Source organism: Amblyomma maculatum, chromosome 1, assembly GCF_055883805.1.
Source record: "Amblyomma maculatum isolate TAMU_Amacu chromosome 1, ASM5588380v1, whole genome shotgun sequence".
Lineage (NCBI taxonomy): Eukaryota > Metazoa > Arthropoda > Arachnida > Ixodida > Ixodidae > Amblyomma > Amblyomma maculatum.
The window spans coordinates 328757174-328784669 of NC_139344.1; the positions used below are offsets into that span (position 1 = coordinate 328757174).

The window sequence follows — 27496 nt, forward strand, 5'->3', positions numbered from 1 at the left end:
AGCATAATTTATTGGCTTAAGAAGCTGCTTTCGAGCCACAAGCGTATGAGAACGGGATAGAATGTCCCATTGCGTTGCAAGGCTTGGTATCGGTGCGATTCGCACGATAGTCAGGTTATGACAATGCGCGTGCCTCTCTTAAAACATAACAAAACGCGCGCAGTACATTCGGTGTAAATTCTCGAAAACAAGTTCTGACACGTCGATTTGCATGCACCAGTCGTTGAACGGTTGAAGCGTAAATCCAAAATTAGCTTTTAGTTGCTAGACAAAAAACTTGTAGTGGTCAAGCGAGAGTAGTTAGTTAGAGCTCGTTTATCCGTTCCACTATAGCTGCTGACGGCGTTTAATTATGAGCGTTGCTTGTAGTTATGAGGTTACATTAATCGTCCCCTCGGAGCCGTACATCGTGCTCTTAACGATATTCCGACATGGTATTAGCGATTGTTTGCTGCATATCACCTCCAGTTGTTATATCTTCTATATCAGTGCTATATCTTCATGAAAAATTATCATAGTTTAACGATCCAAGGCTAGTCAAGACGTATATATTAGATGCTGCACTGGAGATCTTAGGATTAGTAATTTCTGTAAATGGGGTTAATGTGCCTTTCAACGTAGTCACGGTGCCCGGACATTCCGCCCTGCCTTAATCGAACTGGGACTGTCGCGCGTGTATGTTCGCTTCGCAGCATAACGCTGCAGCCGTTGGTTCACTCTAGCGGCTTTGCTAGTACAACGTGCACAATACTTTCCAAGAACCTCGGAAAAGGCTTGCTTAGCGTCCATGAAAAGCGCAGCAATAACACTCTCGGACGACGTGCGCTATATATCGTCGAGTTCCCCGCCAGTCATTTGAAACAATGTCCATTGCTGTCATGTTTGGCGACCGTCTTCTTGTGCTTCTCAACGCCGTTTCCCCGCGCTTCGAAGTCGGCACCACCCAGGTGCGATACCTGCGTGTAGGCGTCCCCGTAGAAGTCCTTCAGGTCACCCGCCACCAGGGCGACAGCGACCGAGAAGAGCCCCGACGCGGCCAGGAAGCTGGCCGACGTGCCCAAGTACGAGTGACGTAATCGCGTGAGGTCGTAAAGCCAGCAGTTGCCGCTCGTTCCGCAGGCGCTCTCCCACACCTGGCAAGAGCTGTCGATTACGGCACCGTAGATGAGTGGGTATGGAATGTACGCTGCAAAGAAAAAGCATTGCTGTTTTCGGATATATAAATCGACATCATCACCCTCACCAATATCGTACGCCCAGTGCAGGGCGAATGACGATCTCATATCATTCCGATCAACTCTCTACAGTACCAACTGTGTCCACTTGATCTCCGCAAAGTTCCTAATATCATTCGCTCAACTGACTTTTGCCACCACCTGCTACGCTTGCCTTTCCTTCGAATCCACTCCGTCATCATTAATGACCATCAGCTCTCTTGAATTCGCATTGCATGTCCTTCCCGGCTAATATATTCTACTTTATTTTGACTTCGAATTTATCAACTTGCGTTTGTTCTCTGACGAGCTTTGCCCTCTCCCTGTCTGTTAACGTTACACTTACCATTTTTCTTTCCCTCTCTAATCTTTGCTGGACCATTTTTGTTGGCTTCAATACCTTTTTAGTTCAGAAGTGTGCCATAAGGCATAGTGAGAAAGGGGTAAGAGAATGTGCAAGAGCCTCCACGTGTCTGTAATGAGGGCAGAACACCGGAGTGACAAATTCTCTCAAATGAGGTCCTGAAACTCATGACGTCATGGTCAATTGTCTTGCACCTGTCATGGCCGGTAGCAGGTAAACGCTCGGAGATGCAATGCGGTTGACTGCGATGTCATGATAAAAGGTCGACGCCATGAATCGGAGGGCCTCCTTTTATGGGCATTTTTCACTGCATTATTGGCTTCTATCAGGCTGTATAGAATAATGTGGATTCGTTAATCAGTTTTGACGACTTGTGTCACCACTAGATGCATATAGGGGACAGAAAGGAGTCTCCAGGATGTATGAGCAGCAACTGAAGGTGCTAGCTCCGTTATTAGCTGGCGGCTGCCGATATCGATGGAGATGAAAGCTTTAGGCGTATGTATGCTGCACAGTGCGCTCGAGTAATGACGTCATCGTAGACAATAACCGCAAATGTATACGTAGCCAGTTTTTCGGATGTACTAGACTCGTGCCAACGATAGTACATCGCCGAATATATTCTCATTCTATAGCTGCTTGGCCTGTCATCACACGTAGGACGCTCATGAGGGAAAGAAACGTACACGTAGCGAAGTGTGTGGCAATGCAAGTTATAGTAAGACATTTTTAAAACAGTCAACAGTCCGGACCTGCAGGTAGCAGGCTCAGTGTAAAATTTTAGCATTTAGACAATAATAGATCGCAGACTGCGTGCAAGAATTTACGCATATTTATGTAGCGGTGGTCCCCTTGACTAGTGCTGTCTAAAACCACATGTGAAGAGCATACAACGCACAAGGAATTCCAGCACTCCGCCTTCCATGCATTCGGTTGAAGCCGCACAAACAAATGAGAAGATGATTCCGTCCTCAAAAGGCCGAACTTACATAGCAAATTTGCCAGAGCATTGGCCAAACCAAGGGCGATGGTCTTGTCGCTTGGGCTTATGCTCCTGCATCAAAAGAGATATGAAAGTACCGTAAATGGACTGCCAAGCTGTCGCAGCAAATCGTATTCGGAGCGTTAAGACGATTCAGGTTAGTCCAGCATATGAGGGCTCTGAATGAATGAGCAGTTAACTCGTTCGGCTCAGCAAGAATATGTGTGTCGCACCCACGCGCTCTCTCTCAGACGCATGACCATGTACACGCACGAGTCCTCGATTAATAATATAAAAAAGACAACATACGAATCTTAAATAAAAAAAAAACATCAGCATTTCGTTATAACGCCCCAAAGAGAGAGAGAGAGAGAGAGAGAGAGAGAGAGAGAGAGAGAGGAGGAGAGAGAGAGAGAGAGAGGGAGAGAGAGAGAGAGAGAGAGAGAGAGAGAGAGAGAGAGCAGAAAAATCAGGCAGCCTAACTAGGCGGTGCCCAATAAGCTACTGTATAAGTTGGGAGGGAAGCAAAGGAAAGGGAGAAAAAAAGAAAGAGCGGTAGGGATATTAGTTTTTGAAGTGTACATGGTCCACTATGATAAAAGGGCCGAGGGCGCATGTTAAAGTCTATAATTGGGAACTCAACTCCGAGTCCTTTAAGTACTTCAGAGGCACTTTCACCGATTTCCTTTGTGATGAAGGTTTTGTCCCAGGCCCCGGAATATTTACTTGTTAAGAGGACGAGAGTCCAAACGGCGGGGTGTAGCAGCCAGAAGGGCGCGTGCGCTCTCACGCAAACAGTGGGTAGTCACAAAGAATGTGCCAATCGCTTCGTCATCACCGTGACTGGGAGTGGCTTTCTCTAACGCCTTTTCCCATTTCATCGCTACGGAAAACTCTCCAACTTGTGAGCAATGTGGATATAAGGCTTGAAGCATTAGTAAGACTGACGACGTAAAAACATTCACATGCGAGTGCTTTTACGTGCACAGATCCCGCAACGCGGTTATATCACGTGCTGAAATATGACGTCGATCATAATCTTCAATTTTCCGGATATCTAGGATGGGGGGACCTTATACATGCAAGATATCCCAATCCAAGACTTTTTCGGAAACGTCACTGTCTCCCTGTAATAGCGTTTATAGGGACTTGCCTCTGAATTGGAAAAGGAAAACTGTATTTTCTCAGATTTTCGCGCTCACTCGTCCCTCGCAGGTCCCACAACTTGATGCATTTTCAAGAGCATAAGAAGTGCATGCGACCAGCTTTGCGTAATGCCTTTACCACATGCGCACACCTGTTGCACAAGGGACGTTATGGATGTCGCGTTCTGATCGCAAAAGAACTGACTTTAAAGACTCTCCAACGTGGAGTGAGGGCTAAATTTAGCTCCCTTGGAAGCCATCGGGTGAAGTGTCGGTGCAGCAGAAGGCTCGGGGGCTCTTGAGATCGCTTCCTTCCCGCATCGATAAGGATCGCGCCAAGGCCAAGACGATTTACTCAACTCTTGAGTGCAACCCTTTAACCTACACGTAAGCGTTAAGTAACTTTTCTAGACCGTGAATGCGCACAAATACGTTTTGGACGTGAAACGTTTTGCTAATCGTGTCCAGAACTCAGCGTGAATAAATATTGCAAGCGGAACAGCATTGAAAAGTTGCTGCGCATTAAGCAGTTGAAAAAAAAAATGTTAACTCATAAGCGTACTATGTTACTACAAACCATGCATGCGGACATCGCACTATACAGTTTCTTAACATAATTTTACGAGGCCTTAAACTGCGCTGCTGATTTATACAGGGTGTCCCCGCTGTACCGTATCAAATCGTGCCCCCCCCCCCCCCCCCCCCCCCCCCCCCCGTAAGTTATCTTCATATCTTAAATGTCACGTGCTTTTACCTTGTCCTCCGTGCTGCCTAACCCCTTCCCACCTTCGGGTAAATACACCGTTTAATAAATCAGCACTTCCACAGTTCTCCTGACAACCGGACTATTCATTCTTGTCCCACTCAAAGACAATACATTGTGTCAAAAGTGGTATTCTGTGCAGGTTCCGATGCTAACCGAACGTGACGATCGCAGGATCGCTATTGTGGACCGCGTAAGGCCGCCTGAACGTATGTAGACGAAGGATGATACGCCCGCTAAATGTAATCAGTCTTAAATATCCGGTAATCTTTATGCCAGTGAAATTAAGAGCTTTTTAGAGTCACCTATCCTAATCTGCAGTATTGTTCTCGTTCGCCAAGATTAGTTAATTAATTAATACTGATTATCTTTTTATATCAGCTTGAGGAATAAAGTGTCAATGCAAACGTTGTAGGCCGCCTCGAGAAAAGGCAAGCTACGTTGTTTCGGTTAAGATGCAAATTACGTTGCCTTACTTCATAGACGAACTATACACCCCCAACTGCAGGGCGAAAGCCTCTCCCATAACCGGGTCCTGTGCTAGCAGCATCCACTTCACCCCTGCGGACGTTTTAACCTTATCTGCCCATCTAACTTTCTTTCACCCCCTGCTACACTTTCCTTCCGTTGGAATCCTATTTATTTATTTATTTACTTACTTACTTATTTACTTACTATACTTTCCTTTACTTACTTACTCACTTTACTTTGCTTTACTTAATTACTTATTTATTCACTCACTTACGTACTTTACTTCACTTTACTTCCTTACTTATCCTCTCTTCGCACACATGCCCTGCCCATGTCCGTTTCTTCCTATTAATTTCCACTAGAATGTCATTAACTCGAGCTAGTTCTCGTGGCCATTCTGCACCTTCCTATCTCTTAACGTTACACCTACCATTTTTCGTTCCATAGCCCTCTGCGTTGTCCTCAACTTGAGTAGAACCCTTTTCGCTAGCCTTCAAGTTTCAGCCCCATAGGTGAGTACAGGTAAGATGCAACTGTTATACACTTTCCTCTTGAGCGTTACCGGTATGCTGTTTGTCATAGTCTGCGAGTACTTGCCAAATGCGCTCCATCCCAATCTTATTCTCCTGGATAATTCCCTTTCATGGTCGGGATCTGCGGTTACTACCTGTCCTAAGTAGACATATTCGCCTACTACTTCCAGTGCTTCGCCACCTAACGTAAACTGCTGTTCCTTCCCGAGGCTGCTGAACCTTATCTTAGTTTTCTGGATATTGATTTTCAAGCCTACCTTTCTACTTTTGCTGTCTAGGTCATCAATCATTCTTTGCAGTTCTTCACCTGGTTACTTAGCAAGGCAATATCATCAGCAAATCGCAGATTACTGAGGTATTCAAAATCTACTCTTATTCCTAACTGCTCCCATTCCAAGTCTCTGAATACTTCTTCTAAGCAAGCTGTGAATAGTATTGGGGAGATCGTGTCTCCTTGCCGAACACCTTTCGTTATAGGAATTTTGTTACTTTCTTTATGGAGATTTATGGTTGCTCTGCAGCCACTATATATAATCAGTCTTAAATATCCGATCATCATTAACCCATTGAAATTAAGAGCTTTTCAGAGTCGCCTATCCTAATCTGCAGTATTTTAGTTCGCCAAGGTTAATTAATTAGGACTAATTACCGTTTTAATTATCGGCTTGAAGAATATAGTCTGAATGCAAACGTTGCAAGCCGCCTCGAGAAACGGCTAGCTACGTTGTTTCGGTTAAGCTGTGAATTACGTTGCCTTATTGTTCTACAAAGAAAGTTGTCACGTGACCAGCTACCACTTTAAATAACTGGCCCAGTGTGCACACATAGCTTCTTCAGAGGCAGCACCGCAGAAAAAAGCGGATGTTTTATCTGGAACGCGTGTCGGTACCTTGAAGTGGTTCTGAAATCTCTTCTCGCGATCTCGAATCATCTCCTTTCTGCGAAAGCTTCCGCAGCCCGATAACGCATTTTGGTCATTTGTGCTCTTTGCAGACATAGCCTCGAGCTACATGAAGATCAAAGTGCAGGTCACAACCCCCTGGCGTCTTCACGCCCCTCCTTAGACATTACTTGAACTGCTCCAGACTACAACCACGCCATTCGAGCCAAATTTAAGTTCACTACGATTTCTTCACGAATGAGGCAACACAGTGCGAAAGGGGAATGAGAAATCAACCAGTTCTAGCGCATGCCATAAAAAAAAAGAAAAAAAAAATCTTCCGCGTACCTTTTTTTTTACTGCGGCTCTCAAGTAAAAAGGTTATTTTTAAAGCGAAAATCTTTCTTGGTTCATGGGGTGAGGAAATGTGCGCAAACACAATATACCTCCACAGGAAATCAAACCACTGTCCATCCAATCCCCAGCCGAGCGCGCAAACCCCTATTCCACGCCAGGCTTGTGGTAAACCAGTCTTGATTCTCCTTGTCTAGCGTGGGGATGATAGTGGCGATGACAATGACGATGAAGTTCGTGATAATGATAATGTAGCAGCAATGATAGTGACAGCGAATTTTGTTGATAATGGTGGCAGTAGCGATAGCGGTGATGTTGACGATAGTAATGGATGACAGTGAAGATGCAGTTTGCGAAACTAGTTTTGTAAAGTGGCTTTCGCCATTTCCAGTCTTACACCGAGTTAAGCGCAGTCCTGTAATTTCTTTATGGCTCTCTGGCCATAAAATATGCCTTTTCTGCCATCCCTGGTCTACAATATATATGGTAATGTATCATAATGCAGGTTATAGAAGCGAGCTTTTAATCCCAAGGCTCATATAACAGACCGTATTTACTCTACTGTTAATGTCAACCTGTTTCTTCTTGCCACTATTGTCCTAGCGTAATTCGAGCTGTGAAAATAACCACTAGAGAAAGACATCGACTCCGGCTACAGGTACGTCATAGCCGGCAACAATTTGATCATTTCTATTCCCTCGTTATAGTGAAGATAAACAGAAGACAGTTTGTTGCAACTTGATATAAGTGATTTTAAATCTGCGTAAGTAGTCGGAGTTAGAATCTGAGAACATCGCATCAAACAGCGCGAGAATAGAACGATGACTAAAGAAAGGACGACACAAGACGAGCGCTGACTATAAAATAAAATTTATTCGCCATGGTAGACTAATTATACGCGTTCTATACTTATACTTATTATGCTTATACGGAGAGTAAGTTTTAATTGTTAGTCAGCGCTCGTCCTGTGTCGTCCTTTCTTTAGTCCCCGTCTATTCTGAGCACTGTTTGACGCGATGGATCGATACCAACTCGCCCAAATCGCTCTACTTGTACAATCTGAGAACACCATCGACCGTTCTCGAGAGAGGAGGGCTGAGCTCTCAAACGTGAGTCCCGAACTTCGCCGACCTGAACGTAAGGCAATGTGAAAAAAAAAAAGAAGAAAAAAAGCTCTCAGTGTGATTTCGAGGGTAAACTGAAGTTTGGCTGTGTCAATAGGTTACTACGTTCTGGAGAAAAAGACGCCACTTTTAATGCAAACTGAGCATCTACAAGCTAGGAAAGGTAAAACAAAATGAAGCGCAGTAGATGTCCCGGGACCACGGTGTTCCCGTAGCTGTTCCCACAACAGCTCGCTTCCGCAGACAGACTGTTGCGTCAAGAAAGTTTTCGGTGTGCGGATCTCCGAGGCAAGGGTACACCGTTATTTACTTCGTAACGTTGATCACGAAGTCCTTCGTGGTGTAGAAGTCTGAAGTTTGAGTCGCATAATAAAGCTTAAGATAGAATAATTTGGTCACAGCGTCCATTTAAAGTTCGCCACGATATCTCTCACGAATGAGAGATGCCCTTAACATTTACTCGAAATGAGCCTGGCAGGCGGCGCTAAAGGAAAACTGAAGCACGCGTTTACTTTCTTTTCATAATTTTCAGCCTCTCACCCATACTCGAAATTGCACGCATCCATTCTTCATGAATGGCGTTCACATGATCTCAGAGATGTTTGGGTACAGCAGCATAATGTCCTATTATTATTAATGCCTACACAATAATATCTAGTCGTTTCACGTTCGTTTCACCTCTACTCACCGTAGCATGAAGAGCGTGTGGCTCACGGAGGTAGACATGCCCATGAACTGCACAAGTGAGACTATGATGATGAACTGCACGAACATGGAACAGGTGCCCTTGCAGAATCCTAGCACCGCGTTTCCCGAGAAGAAGTCGCTGTCATCGAATGTCTTCAGGCAGTTGCAATTGGTGAGCTGCAAAACACCGAGGTACATGCGCACATTTGCGAACGTCGTTTAAGCCTCAAGCTTCGATCTACACATTTGCCTCACTTCCTTAGCTCGTGGCGTTTGAACGGCAGGCGCATTCGGGCGTAAGGCAGGATTTATTTTTTTCATTCGCACATATATTTTCATTTCGTACTTACCATACTCTTCTCTCTCCTATACTTCGTTTCTGTTTGCTCCTTTTGAGCAAATTCATCCATTCATTGTTAAATGGCTAGTGCAATTGCAATTTAAAACTGCGCCACACATAGACATTGAAAACTGGTTGCGGCTCCATGCATAACTTTTTCAGAGTTGCGTGTGTGTTACCTTTTTCCTTTTTTTGCTACCTTCTCTATTCATTAGTAATTCAGGCGATAAATGGAGCCCTCTCTAGCCTTCTAGACTTGCTTTCGCAATTTCTATTATGATTTGGGAGGCACGTCACGTGCGTGGTATCGGATATCATTTTGACATTTCCGTTTACAGCTGAACGAATGCATCTTTTGGAGAGGAGCTTGTTGTGTTTGTTTCTCCCCGCTCCTCTTCTAAAAGTTTTACAAGCTGGCGTTGAGCGCGTCCGATCGTGCCGCTTCGACAACCTTGAGTTGGCAGAAAAATATGAAGGGAATCGCTGCTGTGGCTGCAGACATGCCCGTCCTTTCCTGAACTGCATTTTCACACTCGGTTTTACACAGACCCGTACTCGCCGTTCCAGTCATGGCCACACATCGTGGTTGCACGCAATACTGTCATCACACACCCTGAATGACCGCCAAATAGAAGGCGCGTCACGTGTTGTCTCGGTCGACTCTCGCTGCCATGAAATGCGTAGCCGGCGACAACAAATTTCGCCAAAGACGATCTGGCTGTCTACAAATGCCGACGTGCAGTGAGTGTGCAGCTGCAACACTTGCGCCAGTAATTAGCTCGTTAAAGTATTCCAAGCTCCCCTTGAGAAAGTATTTTCCCACGTATTCCACATGTATTAGTCTTGAAATTTACGGCTAGTAGGTAGGAAACGTCATCTAAAATATGTTCTGAAAAATTACTAATATGCGTTCCTGTAATAGCATCTGCTGGTTCCGTGTAACTATTTAATTGACACGCCCCCCTCCCCCCCCTCCCCTCTACCTTAATGATTTGGACTATGTTTTCCTGTGTATCTGTACCGCAAGCAAAGCAAAAGTATAAGACTGATGTGGCTTAGTTCCTACTACACCTGTTCTTGTAACCTGACTTCGCATATCATTTCTTTTGACCCCTAGACTTCTCTGGCTAGCTGTCACATCTAAGCAGTACTATCAAAATATGAGCACAGCATAGAAATTTAAGCGCAATGGAATAGAAGAAATTTCATTTCCAATCGCAACATTTCTTTCTTCTGGTGTATAGAAACTGAAAGCAAAAACATCACGGTCCACAGCGTACCCACATATCGGATATTCCCAACTTATTTAGAGTTAAAAGTCGTACCAGCACGTACTTGGTAGTCTGCGTCTCTGCAGGTTTAAATGGTACTTGTCGACACGGTAGAGGCACTTAACCTCTTCCGTCTCCAAATAAGATAGCAGACCCTGTGATGACGCCGCCACGGTGAACAACAAAACCTATGCTTGCTTATGGCCGTGGGTCGTATCGGAAATAAGAGACTATCGGCTAAGTGGACAGCGTCGCACCACCACTCTGGGCCTAATGTGTCACTGAGCTCCTCGTTCGTTTAAAACTCGGTTAACTAACCATGAGAAAGTGCCACACTCACTATAGTCAAACGTGCTGTGCCGAATTGCGTTCAACTGGCGGTGTTATTGCTGAATGTGTAGAAAAACACTCAATCAGGCAATTAAAAATAAAAAGACGACCTCCGCCGTCTGATGTAGCTTAGTGGAGGCTCCTAAGTGTTTTTCTACAAGGTTACAAGTGCTGAAATCGCTCGGTGCTTATCTCACTGGTAAAAAAAAAAAAAAAAAAAAAAAAAAAAAAAAAAAGACGGTACCTCGGCTTTCTTCAATATACGATACTAAATAAAATAAACTTGCGCTTTCATTTTTTTTTTTCGCACACAACATTGTAGTTGATCTGAAAGGCTATAATTTGTTCCGTGCATTATATGAAAGACAGACACTGATTGATTCGCGCAGATTCAAGAGGGATATTTAGACAGTTATAGTACAGTTCAACGCTGCGCATTTCTTTTAAGTTCTGCCTACATTTCCTTTAAAAGGGAGCGATAATCTCACCTTGAAGGAAAAACTTCTTTTACAATGAAATGTTTGCAGAAAATTAAAAAGTGACAATTGGCCTTTCCCTATAGTGAAAAACAGAAGTGGCAACAAAGGTATATGTTTTATTTTTTTACTCATATTGTCGAACTAATGTGAGTGTGGAAACAATTCGTTTTTAATTTCGAATTTGCTTAACACAAAAACCCCTCTATTTAGCTCATCGTTTTCTAGTGTCAGTTGCTGATCTTAGTATATTTTCGTGACCTGAATAGACTAACCTTCGTCAGGTTTGCTCCGACTTCTCCTTCCGGCTTCAGGCAGCCAGCGTGGCAAGGAGAGAAGTACACGGTGCCTCCAACAGGTTCGCACACAGGCTGATAACTATGCAGGGTACAGTAACACTCGCCGTTGCACTTGTTGTTCAGGTCAAGCCTGCAAAAAAAAAAAAAAAGAAAAAATCAAGATTTGCATTCGCTGTATTCCAGTCGCGGATGGTTACTAAGCTTAAGCTTTATACAATACCAGAATTCGATACTTGAGCAACTCGGTAGCATGTTGAATGTACTAAATACAAAGCTAACAAATTTAGAATTGCATACGAGCGAAACTTCCTTTCAGGCTCGCTTTATCCACATCTTGGAGAATAATGAGATGCTTGTAACTGAAATTATCCCCTCGTTTACGTGGATCGATCTGAATCTCCGACATTGTGCCGGGCTAAAACACTGTGTGCACAACTCTTGAACTAAAACGTGGGCATCAGCTTATCCACGTGTGCTCTTAACTGAACTAAAGTTAGATGAAAAAAAAAAAAGAAAAAAAAATCCCCGGCCCCTCCGTTTATTTATTTTATTTATTTCCTCAAAGGTCTCGGTTGAGACATTACATGAGGGAGTGGACGGTATCTGGCAAACAATGGCAAACAAACCGTTGCTTAAATCTTCCCAGTGAGGCGCTAATAGAAGGATGTTGCGTCCTCTCCGTAAACAAGCTAACGTAACTATAAGATACTTATTTGTTATACTGTCATTGGTAATATAAACGCAACCACATAACGCTTGCGTTTTCGAGATAACTATGCCGAGTATCCGAAGTTATCAAAACGGCTCGTACAAGGCAGGTTACCTGGATGCGGTACTCACTTCCCTCGGACGACTGATACTCCGGGCATGGTGCCATAGTCGCACTTGACGAGCATCGCCACGATGAAACCGCACGAGACAACGAAGGTGACGACCACGTTGTACCAGGCCAGCACCTTTGGCGGTGGCCTCAATCGGTGGATCACCAGGCCCGACAGAAGGAAGCTTGTGATGTTGAACACGGACGAGATTAGGCCTTGAACAGAAAAAAAAAAAAAAAAAGAAACGGCAGCGCAACACGGAAAGAGGTCAATGCTCAAGTGAAGCAAGGAGGAAGACTTGACGTCTTAGTGAGCGAAGAAAAGACAAGAGCCGCTGTGCTACGTTCGCGCAGTGTAGGCGCTATTTTAGAACTCTTCACACAGCGCATGTGATGGCTCTGCGACGCCATAATATCATGTATCTACGGTCCGCTGTTAAAGGGAACGTGCGATCGCGTGGCCTAAATAATTTGCAAAGCGCTGCCGCCCACCAGTGGCGAGAATCGGCAGCCCCACGGGAAGAGCAGCCGGCCGTGTTTAGTGCACATGCCCCTTGTGCGATAGTTTGTCGCCGGCTCACTGAGGGTGCTTTGTAAAGCGCTGCAGCCACGGAATCTCCCGTTCCCTTTAACAGTAGACCGTACTGTACATGCGGGCGCGACTTCATAAAACACGCCCATTACAGGTAATTTCTACTGTACTACGTAGTGATACTCTGACGTTGTGGCGTGCGACATCGTTTAGTTTTCAGTTGTCACGTAGAGCGTTCTGAATAGAAAAGAACGAAATATTAATAAGAGACTTGTTCCAAGTTGTAAACCGCTTATGCGAATACGCTTGTGAATAGGATGCGAATACTTCGAAAATGGTTTCCGGGAACTACCAGATGAAGGAAGAAAGAAAAGAAGAAAAAAAATGCATGGTGCAGGAAGAGGGAAAGATAGGAGGGGAGGATAGGATAACATAGGAGGATGGGATAAAGATAGGAGATAACATCATACGTTGTTATCTCTGTTGACTAATCTGTATTGTGGGTGCATATTTCGCTTTTGAATTGATCGCCTTCACTTTGCGACTCATTTTCGCTGTCTTTTATGCTTTGTCGTGGCTCTGGTGGACAGAGGCTCCTTGAGCATGAATTTGGTGCGCATGATGGAGGTAGATGGGGATGGAGCCTGATGTGCACCTGCCCTCCCTCACACAGAGAATGCCCGGAGGAGGAGCGAAGGCAGGTTACTTCAAGACTGTCAATGATGCTTCTAACTTCGGCGCTAGATGCTCGTTCCACCCAACCTCGCTGAATTGCTACTGACGGGCGATATGGTTAGGCGTAGAGCCATGAACCACGGTAAGTCGCGGCGTCCTTGAAAGGTCGCTTGAGCGAACAGGCAAAGCAATGCGTGCTAGGGCTGAAATGACACAGCTCGAAAACTCGAGTAGCATGATCGTAGTCCAACTTTCTTTTGCGTTGGCGGCTAGCTCAAGGTCCCGTGGGCACGCGCCACGTCATCCGCTGTCACATCTCGGCATCGTGAGCTGACAAGTCAGGGTCCCTTCTCCGTCGGCGCCTTCACTCCGCTTCACGCACGCCCAAATCCGGAAATCCCTGTATTCACCGCCTGCTCTCACGTTCCCATTGACGTTGGTGAAGTTATTACATCAAGCACTATTTCGAAAGACACATCCTTTACGCTAGGTTATTGAACAGTTTGAGTGACTGCGGGATCGCGCGCCTCGTGCCACGCAAGCAGCGACCCTGTGACGTCAGAGTATATAGGACGCTGAACTCCATGGCTGCGGTGGTTGCTGATATACAACGCTTGGCATGCCTTCTGCAATGCTTTCCTTGAGGCCGACTAGTGGCGTTGACAGTGCCAGCGGATCCCCCATTGTACAAGCAGATTACTGTGTAGAATTATCAAGTGGCGGGCAGCATTGCTCCTACTGTTGGAGAAGCGCTTCGTTTTAATGTATTTCATGTGGTGATTTCAATTTGTTTGTGCTGCGGGGCGTTTAGGATATTGTTTCTTTCCTTTTTTTTTTTCCTTTTCGGGACAGCTTTTGCCAAGCGTTGCAAGCAGCGACCCTGTGACGTCAGAGTATATAGGACGCATGAACTCCATGGTTCCGTCACCTTTTCCCTTATACAGCTATGACAAAGTGCTATATGTTGACGACTGGGCACGTTGGTATGGGTTCATACTTAACCAGCCAAAGGACGAGCCAGCCTTGTCCTGTCCTCCTCTTTGCTGTGTCTCGCCTTTTGGCTGGTTAAGTATGTGCTATAGGTTGCTGCTATACAACGTTTGACATGTCTTCTGGACGCTTTCCTTGAGGCTAACTTAGCAGAGCACATTTTCATGCACGATGACAAGAATCAAAAAAGTATTTTTTTTTTTTCCTCAGTGAAAGCCAAGACGCTTGGCTTCAGCCGTCATGTTCCAGACGTTCTACTTGTTCGGGTGCCACGACAAGTAACCAGAGAGAGAAACAAAGAGATAACGACACAGTGGACGATCGACTGAATGCGTGCACGCAAAGTCATACGTGTGTAGCTCTCGCAATGGTTCAATTCAAGGCCAGCGATTTTGAAGAACACGAACGGGGACCTTGCTCGTGCGGGCAACTTACTCGAGGTCAGGCTATAAGGTATACGAATTATAAGCCACAGATACTTTAGAAACATACAGACTCCCCCGATAAGCGGTGAATACGACCGACAGTAAGTCGTCGCTGCGGTTTCTGCGCGCATTCATTGAGAGGTAACGCCTTGGTCGCACGTCGGCATGACTCGCAGAGAAATGACAAAACATGCATTATTCGGTGACGATAACTTTCAGCTACGATTAAAAATGTTTCGAATAAATTGCTTCTGGAAAATAGAACTGCGAAAGAGATAACAGAGCGTACCATTGACTTTTGTATATTATTTATGGCTTTCAACTTGTTTTGTGGTTCTTTTTGCCGCTTACATCTACAGTAACTCATGTCTGTTAACGTGAATTCGACATGAATATCAATGGTGGCTTCACCCTTACTGTTTGCACATTTCTCGAAAATAATAAGGGCGTTTAACAACGGACTCTTTGAATAAGGTTTGCCTCGTGACACCGTACTAACTCATGCAGGACAGCAAAACATCTGTGAACATTTCCTGTTGCAATCCCTGGGTTGAAGAAGCAGTATAGGAACCTCATTGGCTTACCCTTCATGCATGCGAAACTGAAGCTCAGATTTATCGAGAAGATTGGAAAGCTTCAGATTATGTAGTTTAATGTATCGTTTTCAGGTGAACTGTCACTGTTGATAACAGATACACGACATGAATCGCGCAAGTGTTCCGCGGTTAGAAAGACACGCGAAGCATACTCAAACACTGGCAGCTGAGAAAGAAAAATATCGTGCTGTTTCGAGGCCCGGAACACACATCTTGATTGCTAGGAAGCAGGTAGCATAATACTCCAATATTTAAAAAAAAAAAAAAAAAAACATTAAAAAAGTTATTTTTTTTTATAGCACAAACTTTATCCCAAATTCAGAAGGCCAATACACTAATTCCTCATATTTATCAGGGGGAAAGATCGAACACTTTGGGCCACGTCTTTCAGTGGTCGGTTTTTCCACTTGAGATTTTAGGAGAGCTAAACATGCCCTTTCATTTGTTTTTGAAACCGCAGTGCTCCCGTTACACGACTTGAACCTTGGTCGTGTCAATACTTGACCCTATTCTTCGGCCGTTTTTCAAGATGAAATTTGGGTGGACACTTAAGCTTTGCCTTTATGACGCTGTGACGCGACAGCGCGAACGGCTCCCGTCCGCGGCTTCCCTTGTGGATCCTCATTCGTAGAAATGCGCTGCGTAACTCGCTTAATCAAGAATATCATAATTTGTGCTTCAATTTAGCATGCACACGTGGGCTACCACATTAAATGCAAGAACCACACAACAAAATGTAACGCCCTGCTTTAACCAAACCGTTCGAACGTGCTTCTGTGTCCTATAATAAGCGTGTCATAAAAGGGCTGGAATACCACCTCCCTCCCATCTCGAAAGAGCCGACAGAGTTGGTGGCTCCTGCCAAATCGGTCATGTCATGTGGTCACGTTACGTCCCACAAGCTTGACACAACCGTACGTGTCAGGTGCCAACTACCACGTGCCACAGCGATGTCCGTGATATGTCGCTCAGAACGTCGACAAAGCCGACGCCGGATCCTCTGGAGGACGAAGCGTTTAAAATTGCCTTGCAATAATAATAATAATAATAATAATAATAATAATAATAATAATAATAATAATAATAATAATAATAATAATAATAATAATAATAATAATAATAATAATAATAATAATAATAATAATAATAATAATAATAATAATAATAATAATAATAGCTTCATTAGCGTGTAGTCAAGAAATTCTACCAGAATGCTTGGTACGCAGTAGCACAATAGTCAACTGCTACCATTTTACATGTGTCAAGGTCTACTCTCTGACTTAAACAATTATATAACAGCCCACAACATATAATCTTTTAAACTGTGTCAGATCGTATTTCCTCATTGCCCACCATCGTCAACGAATAGAACGTAAGGATCGATCACGTTCACTGTTTGCGAATCCACCAATGGGGTGTCGGCAGTCAGCGTTACGTTCATCCCACAACGTCCAAAATGCCCAGAGCACTCATGCACCTAAATTGTGGAAGACGCAGAACAGGGACGACAGAATGACAAAATATGAATTTCAAGTATTCTCCGGACTGCGATGAGCCAGCACCTTCAGTGTACAACATGCCCGTTCTGTGGAATTTGAGGCGGCTCTAAGCTAGCATCGCTAATGCCTGCGGTCTATCTACATATCATTGAAAAATTTGTTTTCCACCAAAGCTAATCGTATACAAATAGTGGATTCTCGGTTTTCCCCGTATTTTATGTTCTCAGTGATCCCCCCTACATATTGCAGCAACTTCTCGATGACTCGCCTAACGTTGTGAGCATTGTAAGCTTGTATGTAACACTCTACACTATGCAATGTTATGTATGTTTTTCAGCTTTAGTGTACGTATCCTCAAAGCCCTTCCTGATACAATCCTTGATGGGATTCACAGCATCAAAAAAAAAAAAAAAAAGAACAGAAAAGAAAGAAAACATAGGTTCCAAAACTATTGGGCTTCTGTGGAAACAAAATTTAAGTTTCTTTTTTGGTTACAAAACGATTTTTGAGTAACCTACACCTGCTGTAGCCTTTTACCTACGAAAAATTTTAAACTAGAGGCTGATGGCTTCTTTGTTTAATGCCATGTTTCTAAAAACAGTGGAAATAGGTTCAAACACAATTTGCAACCAAGTACCTCCACGCGGTACAGATCTCAACCAATGTGTCCACACACTCTTATACATTGAGTTGTAGGCGAGCTGTGTATTGCAACATCACACAGTGGGGAGCTAGAATTTGCTATCACGTATTCCCCTCATCCTTCTTCTTCTTCTTCTTCTTCTTCTTTTTTTTTTTTTTTTTGCCAGGAAAACTACATTCACTAGCTTATTTTGATGGAAAAGAGCGAACCGGTCCACTGTTCCGAACTCCTAGCTACGGTGGCAACATAAAACCTCCAATGAAAAGAGAGTTTGCGAAAACAAATAACATCTAGGGACTCTTTCAAGTTATCCTATCATTATACTTGATCAATAGCTGCAGCCACCAAAACCTGCGCCGGCAAATTTCCTAGTTTTGAGAGCAGCATGATGTGGCTCCAGCTAGGGTCGACTCACCGGCGAAAGCGCTTGCCCTGGCCGCCGAGTTGCGAAATTCGACCTCCATGTACTTGGCCGAGAACATGGTGTAGCCATGCAGGCCGCTGTACATCAGCATCGACACGAACAACTGCAGCACGTAGACCCGCTTCCGGAGCAGCCGGGTCAGCGATTTGCTGATCTCTGAGGTCAGAGGGATAGAGACAAGCACCAAACACGTGGATTACGTAACCCCGGAAAGAGAAGACCGATTACTTCGCGTGGAAATTGAAGGAAGGCTCGCGATTGGCACCTTTATTGAACGCTTGTTTCTGTGTCAAATGATTACAGCGTTATGAGCACCATAACACGAATATGAAGCAAATGACAAGCTGACAGTTTACACAAACCAGGTTTTCGGAAGCTGGTTAGCTGTATAGCCCTTGGATTAGCAATGGACGTGCTAGAGAGCTGAGAATTATCTCTATGTATTCTACATATTTTATTTCACACCTGTTGAAGAACTCGTGTTCGGTAGTCAAATACCCCAGACACTGAGCTACTGCTGCGTTTAATTGATCCCGACCACTGAGAACAAACAGACAGCTACACATGTAGCGATCAATCAGCCCACCGTAAGATAGATAAGCCAGTTTAACTATCAGTCAGTCAATCAGTACTTCGATCGATCAGTTTGGTTCAAGCTGAACGTGAGGCAGCGACTGACCCGAGATGTGGCTTGAGTCGGCGCGCTTCTTGAAGACCAACGGCGGGTCTGGCAACCGGGCTGGCATCACCTTGGGGAAGAGCAGCACAGGCACGCTCGCCAGCAGCAGCAGGCAGCCCCAGAACACGTAGCCCAGCCACCAGCACCCGACCCATCGGGGATCCGTCGTCGGAATGTCCGGACTCACTGCACCGACAGGAGCGGTTTCCGGTTTCACTCTACGTCACCCAACTGAGACAGCCGAATTGCGCGCCACCAACGATGGCATGTTGACACCCATTTCAATACAAATATTCAGTGTCATTGATCGCCTGTCGACATGTGAAGGCGGTTTCCCTGGTGTTTTCACTGTTTTCTGCATGATTTCGTTTCGCACTGTAGATTTAGCACATTAATGTGATAGACAGTGAGAATTTTGCCCTGTCTTTCTTTCCTTGTGCCATCTTTATGGCACTCGATTTTGCGAGGAATAACAAAATGCACGGTAACCTTTCCTCTCATGTTTGGCACGTGAAATGCGCTGTATGATGGGGTCGAAAAGAGAACATAAGGGGGCGGGGAGGGAAAGGGGCACTTCGAGGGCTCTCTCACTGACTCGCACTGCTTCAACATTCCCGCGATTGAAAGGATGAATAAGCGGCGCTACAGTAGAAGTGGTTGCACCACTTACGATAAAACTTATCAGCCTATACTTGGGTCTTTCTCTCGTGCTGTTCACCTTGTCTCTCTCCGCAATGAGGCCGACATGACAATTTCTGCGGACATCAGACTAAGTGTGAAAATGTCGTGCTCGCTATTCGACTATTTTATAGTTTTCCGATATAAGAATAACTCTTCATCAAACTAAGATAGTTGCGCAAACGGCTAGTCCAACACTCAGATAGCTTCTTATCAATCAAATATTTTTTGCAGAAAAAAAAAAAAACAAGTGTAAGAAATAACGCGAGATTCGAGAGACAGCTTAAACCGACAGGCTAAATGAGGTCCGCCTGAACTAAAGTTTTAATTTTAACCTCTAGCATTTCACCCCTGCTCACAATACAGAAAAAAAAAAAAAATGGCATTGAGCTTGACCAAAAACAATGGAAGGATAAAGTCATGGCTTGAAAACAAGATGTAATTGCACATACGAGCTACAATCCTTTTTTCTTATCGGCTCCTTTTTCTCTCTCTTTCCAATTTCATTCCCTTCCCTTAAGGCACGGTTCAAGTTTTCACACACACACAAAAAAAAAGTGGTTGGTTTGTGGGGTTTAACGTCCCAAAGCGACTCAAGCTATGAGAGACGCCGTAGTGGAGGACTCCGGAAATTTCGACCACCTGGGGTTCTTTAACGTGCACTGACATCGCACAGCACACGGACGCCACTCCGTTTCGCCTCCACCGAAACGCAGCCGCCGAGGCCGGGATGCAATCCCGCTTCCTTGGGTACAGTAGTCGAGCGCCGTAACCACTGCGCCACCACGGCGGGGCAAAAAAAAAAAATAAAGTGTTGCAAAGACTGCGCCTTTCACTTCCTGTAAACCAATTTATTATTATCATTATATAACGCTTTAATAAAGTCTAAGCAGTACTTCTAAGTTGAACAGATAGCCAGGGCTTTTTGTTTTTGCGGTGATTGCGTTTATCATTAGGCTTCTCAGTTATCAGTTATCACTTTCAGTCAGTTTCAGTCAGTTTCAGTCAGTTTCAGTCAGTTATCACTTTCGAAAACTAAAGTTCGCGTTAATGTCACGAAATACTTCTGCACAAGATTGAGTGCGAACAAACAGCCCACTAATAATTCAGCCAGCATCCAATTTGTAGAATAAATGAGCCTAAGATATTTAACAAATTGTATTTATATTCGCGCAGTGCATTGTACTTTCTCATATATAACAACTGCATATGAGGTCCCCGACAGTCCCGCTTCTGAAACTCTTGTAGAATATTATTGTTACGTGTATTTTAAAGCGAGAGCCTTTCTAGGCTCACGTAACTAAATCCCACGCGCGAGAGTTGTGCGCGAGATCTGTGCGTGAGACCTGTCATTCCGCGAGATTCCGCGAGATGTGTTCTTTAGTGTTCCTGTCCTGCAATGCCACACTTGAACGCGCGCCAAGGAACGCCACGCGACAGGAGTAGTGGTGTACCGTCCAAACACACTTGCCGGAGAAAGTGTGACAGATATTGAGCCTTTCCTTTCCTGTACACCAATTATAATTACATGTAACCCTTCAACGAACGCCGATAAGAGTCAAATGATGAGAGGTAAATGATAGGAGAGGAAGGGTAGGCTGTCGCCATTCTCTTCTTAAGAGACATCTAGAAACCCTTTAATCATTTTTTGTTTGTGTCAGGGAACAGTAAACCACCAATTGATTGATTGATTGATTACGCTCCCCCCCCCCCCCCCCACACACACACGCACACACACGCACACACACACTACTGTACCCCATATCCAGGGTTGCCGTTTCGGAACATCGTAACGTTAGTGACTTCGTTGAGAAATCTGGAGGGTCGTTGCTTTAAAAACACGTGATGAGTTGAAAAGCATCCAGGAAGAACTAGACGTCCTTGTGCCCGAACAAAAAGAACGCGGAGTGCGTTGTCGCAACGCGCTTTGTTTCTTTGTTTTAACAGATCGCAATGCTTACGCCCGCCATGTGCATCCGGGTGATGTGGACAGGCACCTATGCCAGGAAAAAGATAACGAAGGCTGACACAGACGCTTACAGAAACCTCTTGCTCTGTTTGGCATTGCAAATAAAAAGGCGGATATCGCAGGCTCTGTCAGCTGAAAACCGTAGACTCAACCGCTAATTATCTATTAACTTCCAACCGCGAAGCACATAGCTGTTAGGAAGCCTTAAACTTTCTCAAATCAAAGAGTTGCCCAAGATCGCCGTACTGATAGCGCTTTTTAACATTTTGGAGTATAAGGAAGTGCATTTATCAAGAGCGATGCTTAGTGAGAGGCCCGTTGTGACCAGGAACGTTTAATTCGTTTCATAACTGCGTAGCCATCTGTATTCAGTCACGTGCAGCGACACCACAAAACGTGTGTTTTCATATTTCGACCACATCAAAAAGCGCCACGTGTCAGTCAGGAACGTTTGGGTCAGCAGCGCGGAGCCAAAGCGAATAAAGCACCGCGCGTAAACAAAAAATGCAAAAGTAACAGATAAATGCAACCAGGACAAGAACTGCGCGGAAGCAACCACGGGAAGCTACGTCAGCTACGTGCTAGCGGCAAGTCTCACGTCAAGAAGTTTTGCTCGAAATAAGGCACCATTGCGACGTCTTCGAATAGAACTTACGGAAAGGATCTTCGTAGAGTGACAGGCAGACGCTGGCAGCAAGAAATCCCAGTGCTGGACCAATGGACCGGACCGAGAAACTTGCCCCTGCGCGAAGGCATCACGGCAATCACCAGAGACGCCAAGCAGAGAAGGAATGGCGATCTCCCTGGTGGTCGAGTACCGTTGAAGCTTTTGACCCCTCTGCTTGGAAATAATGTGTCGCGGAATGCACTGCACTTTTATTCACGTAAAAAGCGTGCATATATTTCCTACTAACCCAGTGAAAAAAATACTGGAAAGTTTTTCTTGCAGAAACATACTTTCTGTGTTGTTTTTGGCCGTGAACCTCATTTGACAACATAAATTTTTGTAGTAACATGAGAATTTTTGTAGTTGCAGACTACATAACAACCAACTACAGAGTGTACAAAACACTACAGGCATACAGATACTTTTGACAGTACAAAATAGCTATACAGGATATCTTGTCGTATTTTTGACATCGTACTGTAGTTTTTTTTTTTTTTTTTCAACTAAGAATATATCCAGCACTCATAAAAAAAAAAATATGCTATTCGAATTAAATGCTACAGGATACGATCTTGAGCGTATGAAGTGGCACGTCTCCAGCACATGCAGTTTTTCTGAGAAACAAAGGGTGCATCTTCCTCTGTATCTTATCTTCAAATATTTACGAACATTATTACGAGATCAAGAAGTAGATTGAAGGAACACGTATAACTGATTACTGAAAAAATTCAGATCTATTTGCTCGCACATTTTAGCAATGTTATTTAGTTATGAATTTGTCGAAGTTATTTGTTGTGCACTCAATACCAGGTCTCACTGAGGGTTTTACTTCGAAAGCTCGTCCTGTACAAATATGACATTATCGAGTTGTCATCAAGAAAACGCCAAAACACTCAAACGCAGCGAACTGCTGATCAGCTAAATTTAGCGCTTCTATTTCCTATTACATCGTGTGTTCAATGTTCCGATGCAACGCCTTCTTAGCCAAATAAGAAACGAATATCTTGAGTCACACATACGTACAATTTGCTGGAAACCTCCCAGCCACTCAATTTGCTGTCTAGAGTCGACAGTGAGCACAAATGTCTCCTATCTCTATCTATCAAAACAGGAACAACGGAGAAAACAAAAGAAGTCCTCTCTATTTGTCAGACCTAGAGACAAAACAAGTGGAAACCGATAAAGCCCGCGAGTATACAGAGGCAGCCCTGCTTCCTCATGTGTGTGTATCTCTCTTAGCTGAGCGAGAAAGATAACGGCCAAGCGAAAACTAGCAAGTGAGGTCGAATCGTTTCTAACCGAGTCAGACTGTGAACACAAGTGTCGGGGGAAAGGTGAGGGGGGGGGGGGGGGGGTGACATTGATTGTTTAATATTGTACTGCTGACCACGTTGTTGTAACCAAGAGTTTGACGGCAAGGTGGTTGGTTGCAGAGCTACATGCTTACACGTAATATTTATTGGACGCGCCTACAGCTTTATATTGAATGATGTTGGGGAAAAGAAACCGAAGCTGTGCCATCACGTGGTCATAGCTCAGATTTAACTGAAAGGACGAACGCTGGCATTTACGTACTCTAAGAGCTTAGGTTCCGATTCTAGTTGTAATATTTAATGTCGTTTCTATGTATAGGTATTTTAGTCTATGTAACGCACGTGCATAGAAGATACGGAAAATTACAGCCAAATCAACTCGCATAAGTCAGTGCAAGGAGCTTTATTTCTAAACAGCTGTTTGTGCGGCAATCTGTATCGAAGTCAAAATAAATTTTGTGCGCTGGCTATTTAGTAACGAATTTGTCTCAGGAAGCCGATACGGGCTTATATCTTTTTCATTTTCGACTGCAACTCCTAAAAAGCGCCGCTCAGTTTTTTTCCGTTTTATCATTTCGCGCTGAAGGTCGACAATTCTTTAAGAATTAAATGACAATCTTCTCCGTGTCTCGCTACTCGCGCACAGCCGCCATAAAAACCTCGCAAGTGTGGAGCGCTTTTGTTTCAGGCTCCCTGCTTCAATAGTGTGCACTGCCGCGGATGTTGAGTGGATAACGATCTCGACTGCTGAGCCCAAAGACGCGGGTTTGACCCCAGTCGCGCGGCCGCATTTTGATATCAGCGAAACGCAATGCGCCTGTGTACGGTACGATGTCAATGCACGTTGAAGAAATACAGGTGGTCGACATTTCCAGGGAGGCCCCCACGACGGCGTCCCTCGTAGCTTAAGTGGCTCTGAGACATTAAACCGAATATGCCAGCATATAATATTTTTAATGGTTCGTAATAATGGGAAAGGTGACGCTATGTCTAGGATTTAAGCCCGCTGCTGTAGAAGCTGAAAGCCGTAGGTGACAATTACTCGCACAGAATTAACCGTTCCGTGTGGCATGGTTAATTACATTGTCCGCCCTCCTACAATGCTGGTATTTTAGCTGACGTTCGCGATCGCTGTTGGTGCGACCCCCCTCCCCCCTCCCCCCTTTTTTTTTCATTGCGTATCAGCTTTTTAGAGCAGCGGAACCTACAGTAGCTGTATAATTTTCAAAGTGCGTAATTCTAGCTAATAAAACTGCTACTAGCTCTCAGCTACTAGCTTTCAAATGACGCGGAAATTGCAAGCTGCACAATCGATGCAACAACGTAGGAACAGGGCGCTAAAACAGACACTGGCAAGTTAGGTACATAGAGCGCACTGTGCTAATGGTGCGGCGCAACTCAAGGCTGCAGCTAGAGCCTGGACTTGCATTGTACATTCTCGTGGAGAAGTGATTTTATTTAGAATAATTTGTAAACATAGCAGCTTATCTCTCAGCCTCCCTAACGAACTTACAAGTTACTCAATTGTTAATTTATAGAGAAAAAAAAAACCCCTGTAGGTGTCGTATCAATGCGCGAATGCACTTAAGGGTATACACTCGCGTTCTCAGCTAGCTTATACGCAGACGTTTACGCGATGTAATGCAACAGCAAGAATAATGCGGTTTTGTTTCCTCACATTACTGGCGCATATAAGTGCATGCTTAGTGGTGCTGAAATGGTAAAAATATAAATGAATCTCATGCGCAGTTGAATCAGAAGTGAAAGGAACAAGCAGCTGCCTTGTAAACCTGCAAGGCGATGTGTATTGGAAACAGGGAGGTGTGGCTCCTGCCAAAGGTTGACGTATAGGTAGCTCTACGGTTTCATGTATAGACATGTTGTTTCTCGCTTTTACTTTTCGGTTTATTTGTCTCTATTCTCTTACTTTCCCCTGGCATCACATCTTTGCTTGTTTACTCACCTATGTGTACCAACATCCAGTTCATTTGCTAACATGGCACACAGGCGCGAGCACACCTATCTAAAGCAATGGAGAGGCGCGCTGTCAGACAAAATGACATCTCAGAGCATTTGCAATGAATGGGACCCGGCACTAGTGCCCTTTTTGCGCTTATAGGTACTGCGTGACAGCGCTTAAATTCAAAATCGCACTGTAAAAACAACTACCTGCTTTAAAGCTAAACTTAATTTGTCCATTTGCCCCGCTCACGTCTTCTTAGCCTGCTCAGCTTGACCCCGCATATATATAAAACGCATCCAAGGAGCTTACCAAAGAATAACGGCGAACTCTTCTTCTTGACGCTGTCGTCGATGTAGCTGCTACCGGCGACCTGCAGAACGCTCTGGCCGAATCCGTTCAGAAAAGACGCGACAAACAGAATCATGAAGGGAAGGTAGCTTTCCGTCGCCTGGCTGGCACAGTCGCGATTGATTTCCGCAGGACCACCGTCTGCAGCTCCACCTCCGCAGAACTCGAAGCTAGCGAGATTTGGCACCTGGTTTGGGCTGTCATCATTGGAAAGAAGATGAGTCGCGGGCCCGAAAATGACGTAAGGTAGGGCAACGGTCAAAGAACTGCACCCTACAACCATCATGCCCATGGAAAGGAGCTTCGGTCGGCTTATCCAGCTGGCGACGTACCCCAAAGGAATGTCGAAGAAGATGGGGCTGATGCTCTCAGCAACGAGAATGATGGCTATAGACTTTGTAGACAGGCTGAATCGGCGTTCCAGCGTCGACAGGGCGCCCATTGTGTAAGACTTGTAGGCAGACTGACACATTGCGAGCACGTTGAGGAAGAAGAACAGGCACCGTGGGGACGCAAAACTCTGCAGCCATTTGGGACGCCACGCGCCGAGGCCGCACTGGAAGTCCCGGACGTGCGTCCGCATTGGTCTGGTCTCGGCTTCGTCTCCGCTGGCCATGACGATGCGTGGCAGGCAGTACCTCTTCAGTCCGTTACCGCAAAACAAAAGGTCCTCAAAGTAATGAAAATTGGTGTCGCTTCTGCTAAAGTGATTTTAATGGAAACGCACCAGAGTTCGGTAATGCTAAACAGGCCAGCCTTGTAGAAACGACGCCTTAAAGGATCCAGGGGTTGACGCAAGACCACTACGAAAACGCCACTGACAGAAAAGGTCCATTGAACCTCTTATTTAGAGCATCCGAGCAAGTCGTGACTTGTGGAAGGTAAACAACCCTTACCAGCTTCAAGTACAAATAACGCGGTCACGCACAAAATTCTTCGAGGAAAAGCAAAAAGAAAAAAAAAAGTGCTGACTACAGCAGTGAAGTTTGTTTTGTCTTGCAGTAGATACCGTTATCAAATGCCACGCTTGTCACACATTGTAAGATCCAATACTTGATATAATCGCTGTTCTCAAATCATACGATGATCATTCGAAGCGCATGCACAAAACCGGTGCGAAAGCGATCACCAAATCAACGACTTTCAGGAACAGAACACAAATTGCTCGTTAGCGCACACATCAAATTAATTCCGGCCGCGCACACCTCAATTGGAAACGTGGAAGCTCTTAAAGTCAAGGATTCTGTCTCAACTAAAATGCATGACACACCTGGGGCCCCGACGCTTGCCACAGGCGCTTGACAGCGTGCGTCGAGGTTGAGACTGGGCAGCAGATTCCTCGTGCCAGGAGCACTGCACGTTATCGCCCACCCACCCAGGGTGAAGTGGAGGCGAAGGCGCGATAAAGATTGCGTGCTTGGGGTCGCGGAACAAAAAATAAACTACGATACGTGAAGAACGTACATTGCGCCTACGCTAATGACGAGATAACGCCATATACCTTGCTCAAAGGCAAGCAGGCAGTAATAGCAGGCATGGAATCAAACTGCGTTTTCACGTGCTTTTAATCAAGACAGGATTAGGGGGAAACAACGGGAGTGAAAGATTGTCTCTCTTCTTTCAAGAAAATGAGAAACGACTCCAGGCAAAAAAAAAAAAAAAGCCAGGTTAACAAACGAAAAACCGCTTAAGACCCCAAATATTGTTCGGTAGGTTGAGGATGTGACAAACCAAGCTCCCACAATCAAAAAAAGAAAGAAAATTGACACGGTAACGCACTAATAGTAATGCATGCAAATATCAGAGAACACAAATTCGTAACAGACTTGATTGTTATCAGAATATGGAGTGACTACGAAGTCAAGATATTTTAAAACAGCTCTTTAATGTGTATAAACAAAAGCGCAAGTATATCAGCGCATTACAATGTTTTAGTGTTCAGCGGGAACTCTTTGTAGTAACTAGATATACTGACAGCTTGAGTAGTATGGGGTGACTACGAAATCCTTTATAAATTTAGAACGGCTGCTTCATGTGCATAA

General features: G+C 44.7%; 1 protein-coding gene across 1 annotated transcript; it reads right to left on the reverse strand.

Moving 5' to 3' along the window:
* On the reverse strand, positions 1–26073 carry LOC146207396 (solute carrier organic anion transporter family member 74D-like). The gene is made up of 9 exons (XM_084587106.1): positions 25416–26073; positions 21819–21905; positions 18517–18702; positions 17829–17993; positions 12074–12269; positions 11210–11363; positions 8519–8694; positions 2568–2632; positions 1–1186 (listed from the first exon to the last, which is right to left on the reverse strand). Exons 1-9 carry the CDS (start codon positions 26068–26070, stop codon positions 852–854), a joined length of 2019 nt encoding a protein of 672 aa, XP_084443232.1. The 5' UTR covers positions 26071–26073; the 3' UTR covers positions 1–851.
* Between the last annotated feature and the right edge of the window lie 1423 nt (positions 26074–27496).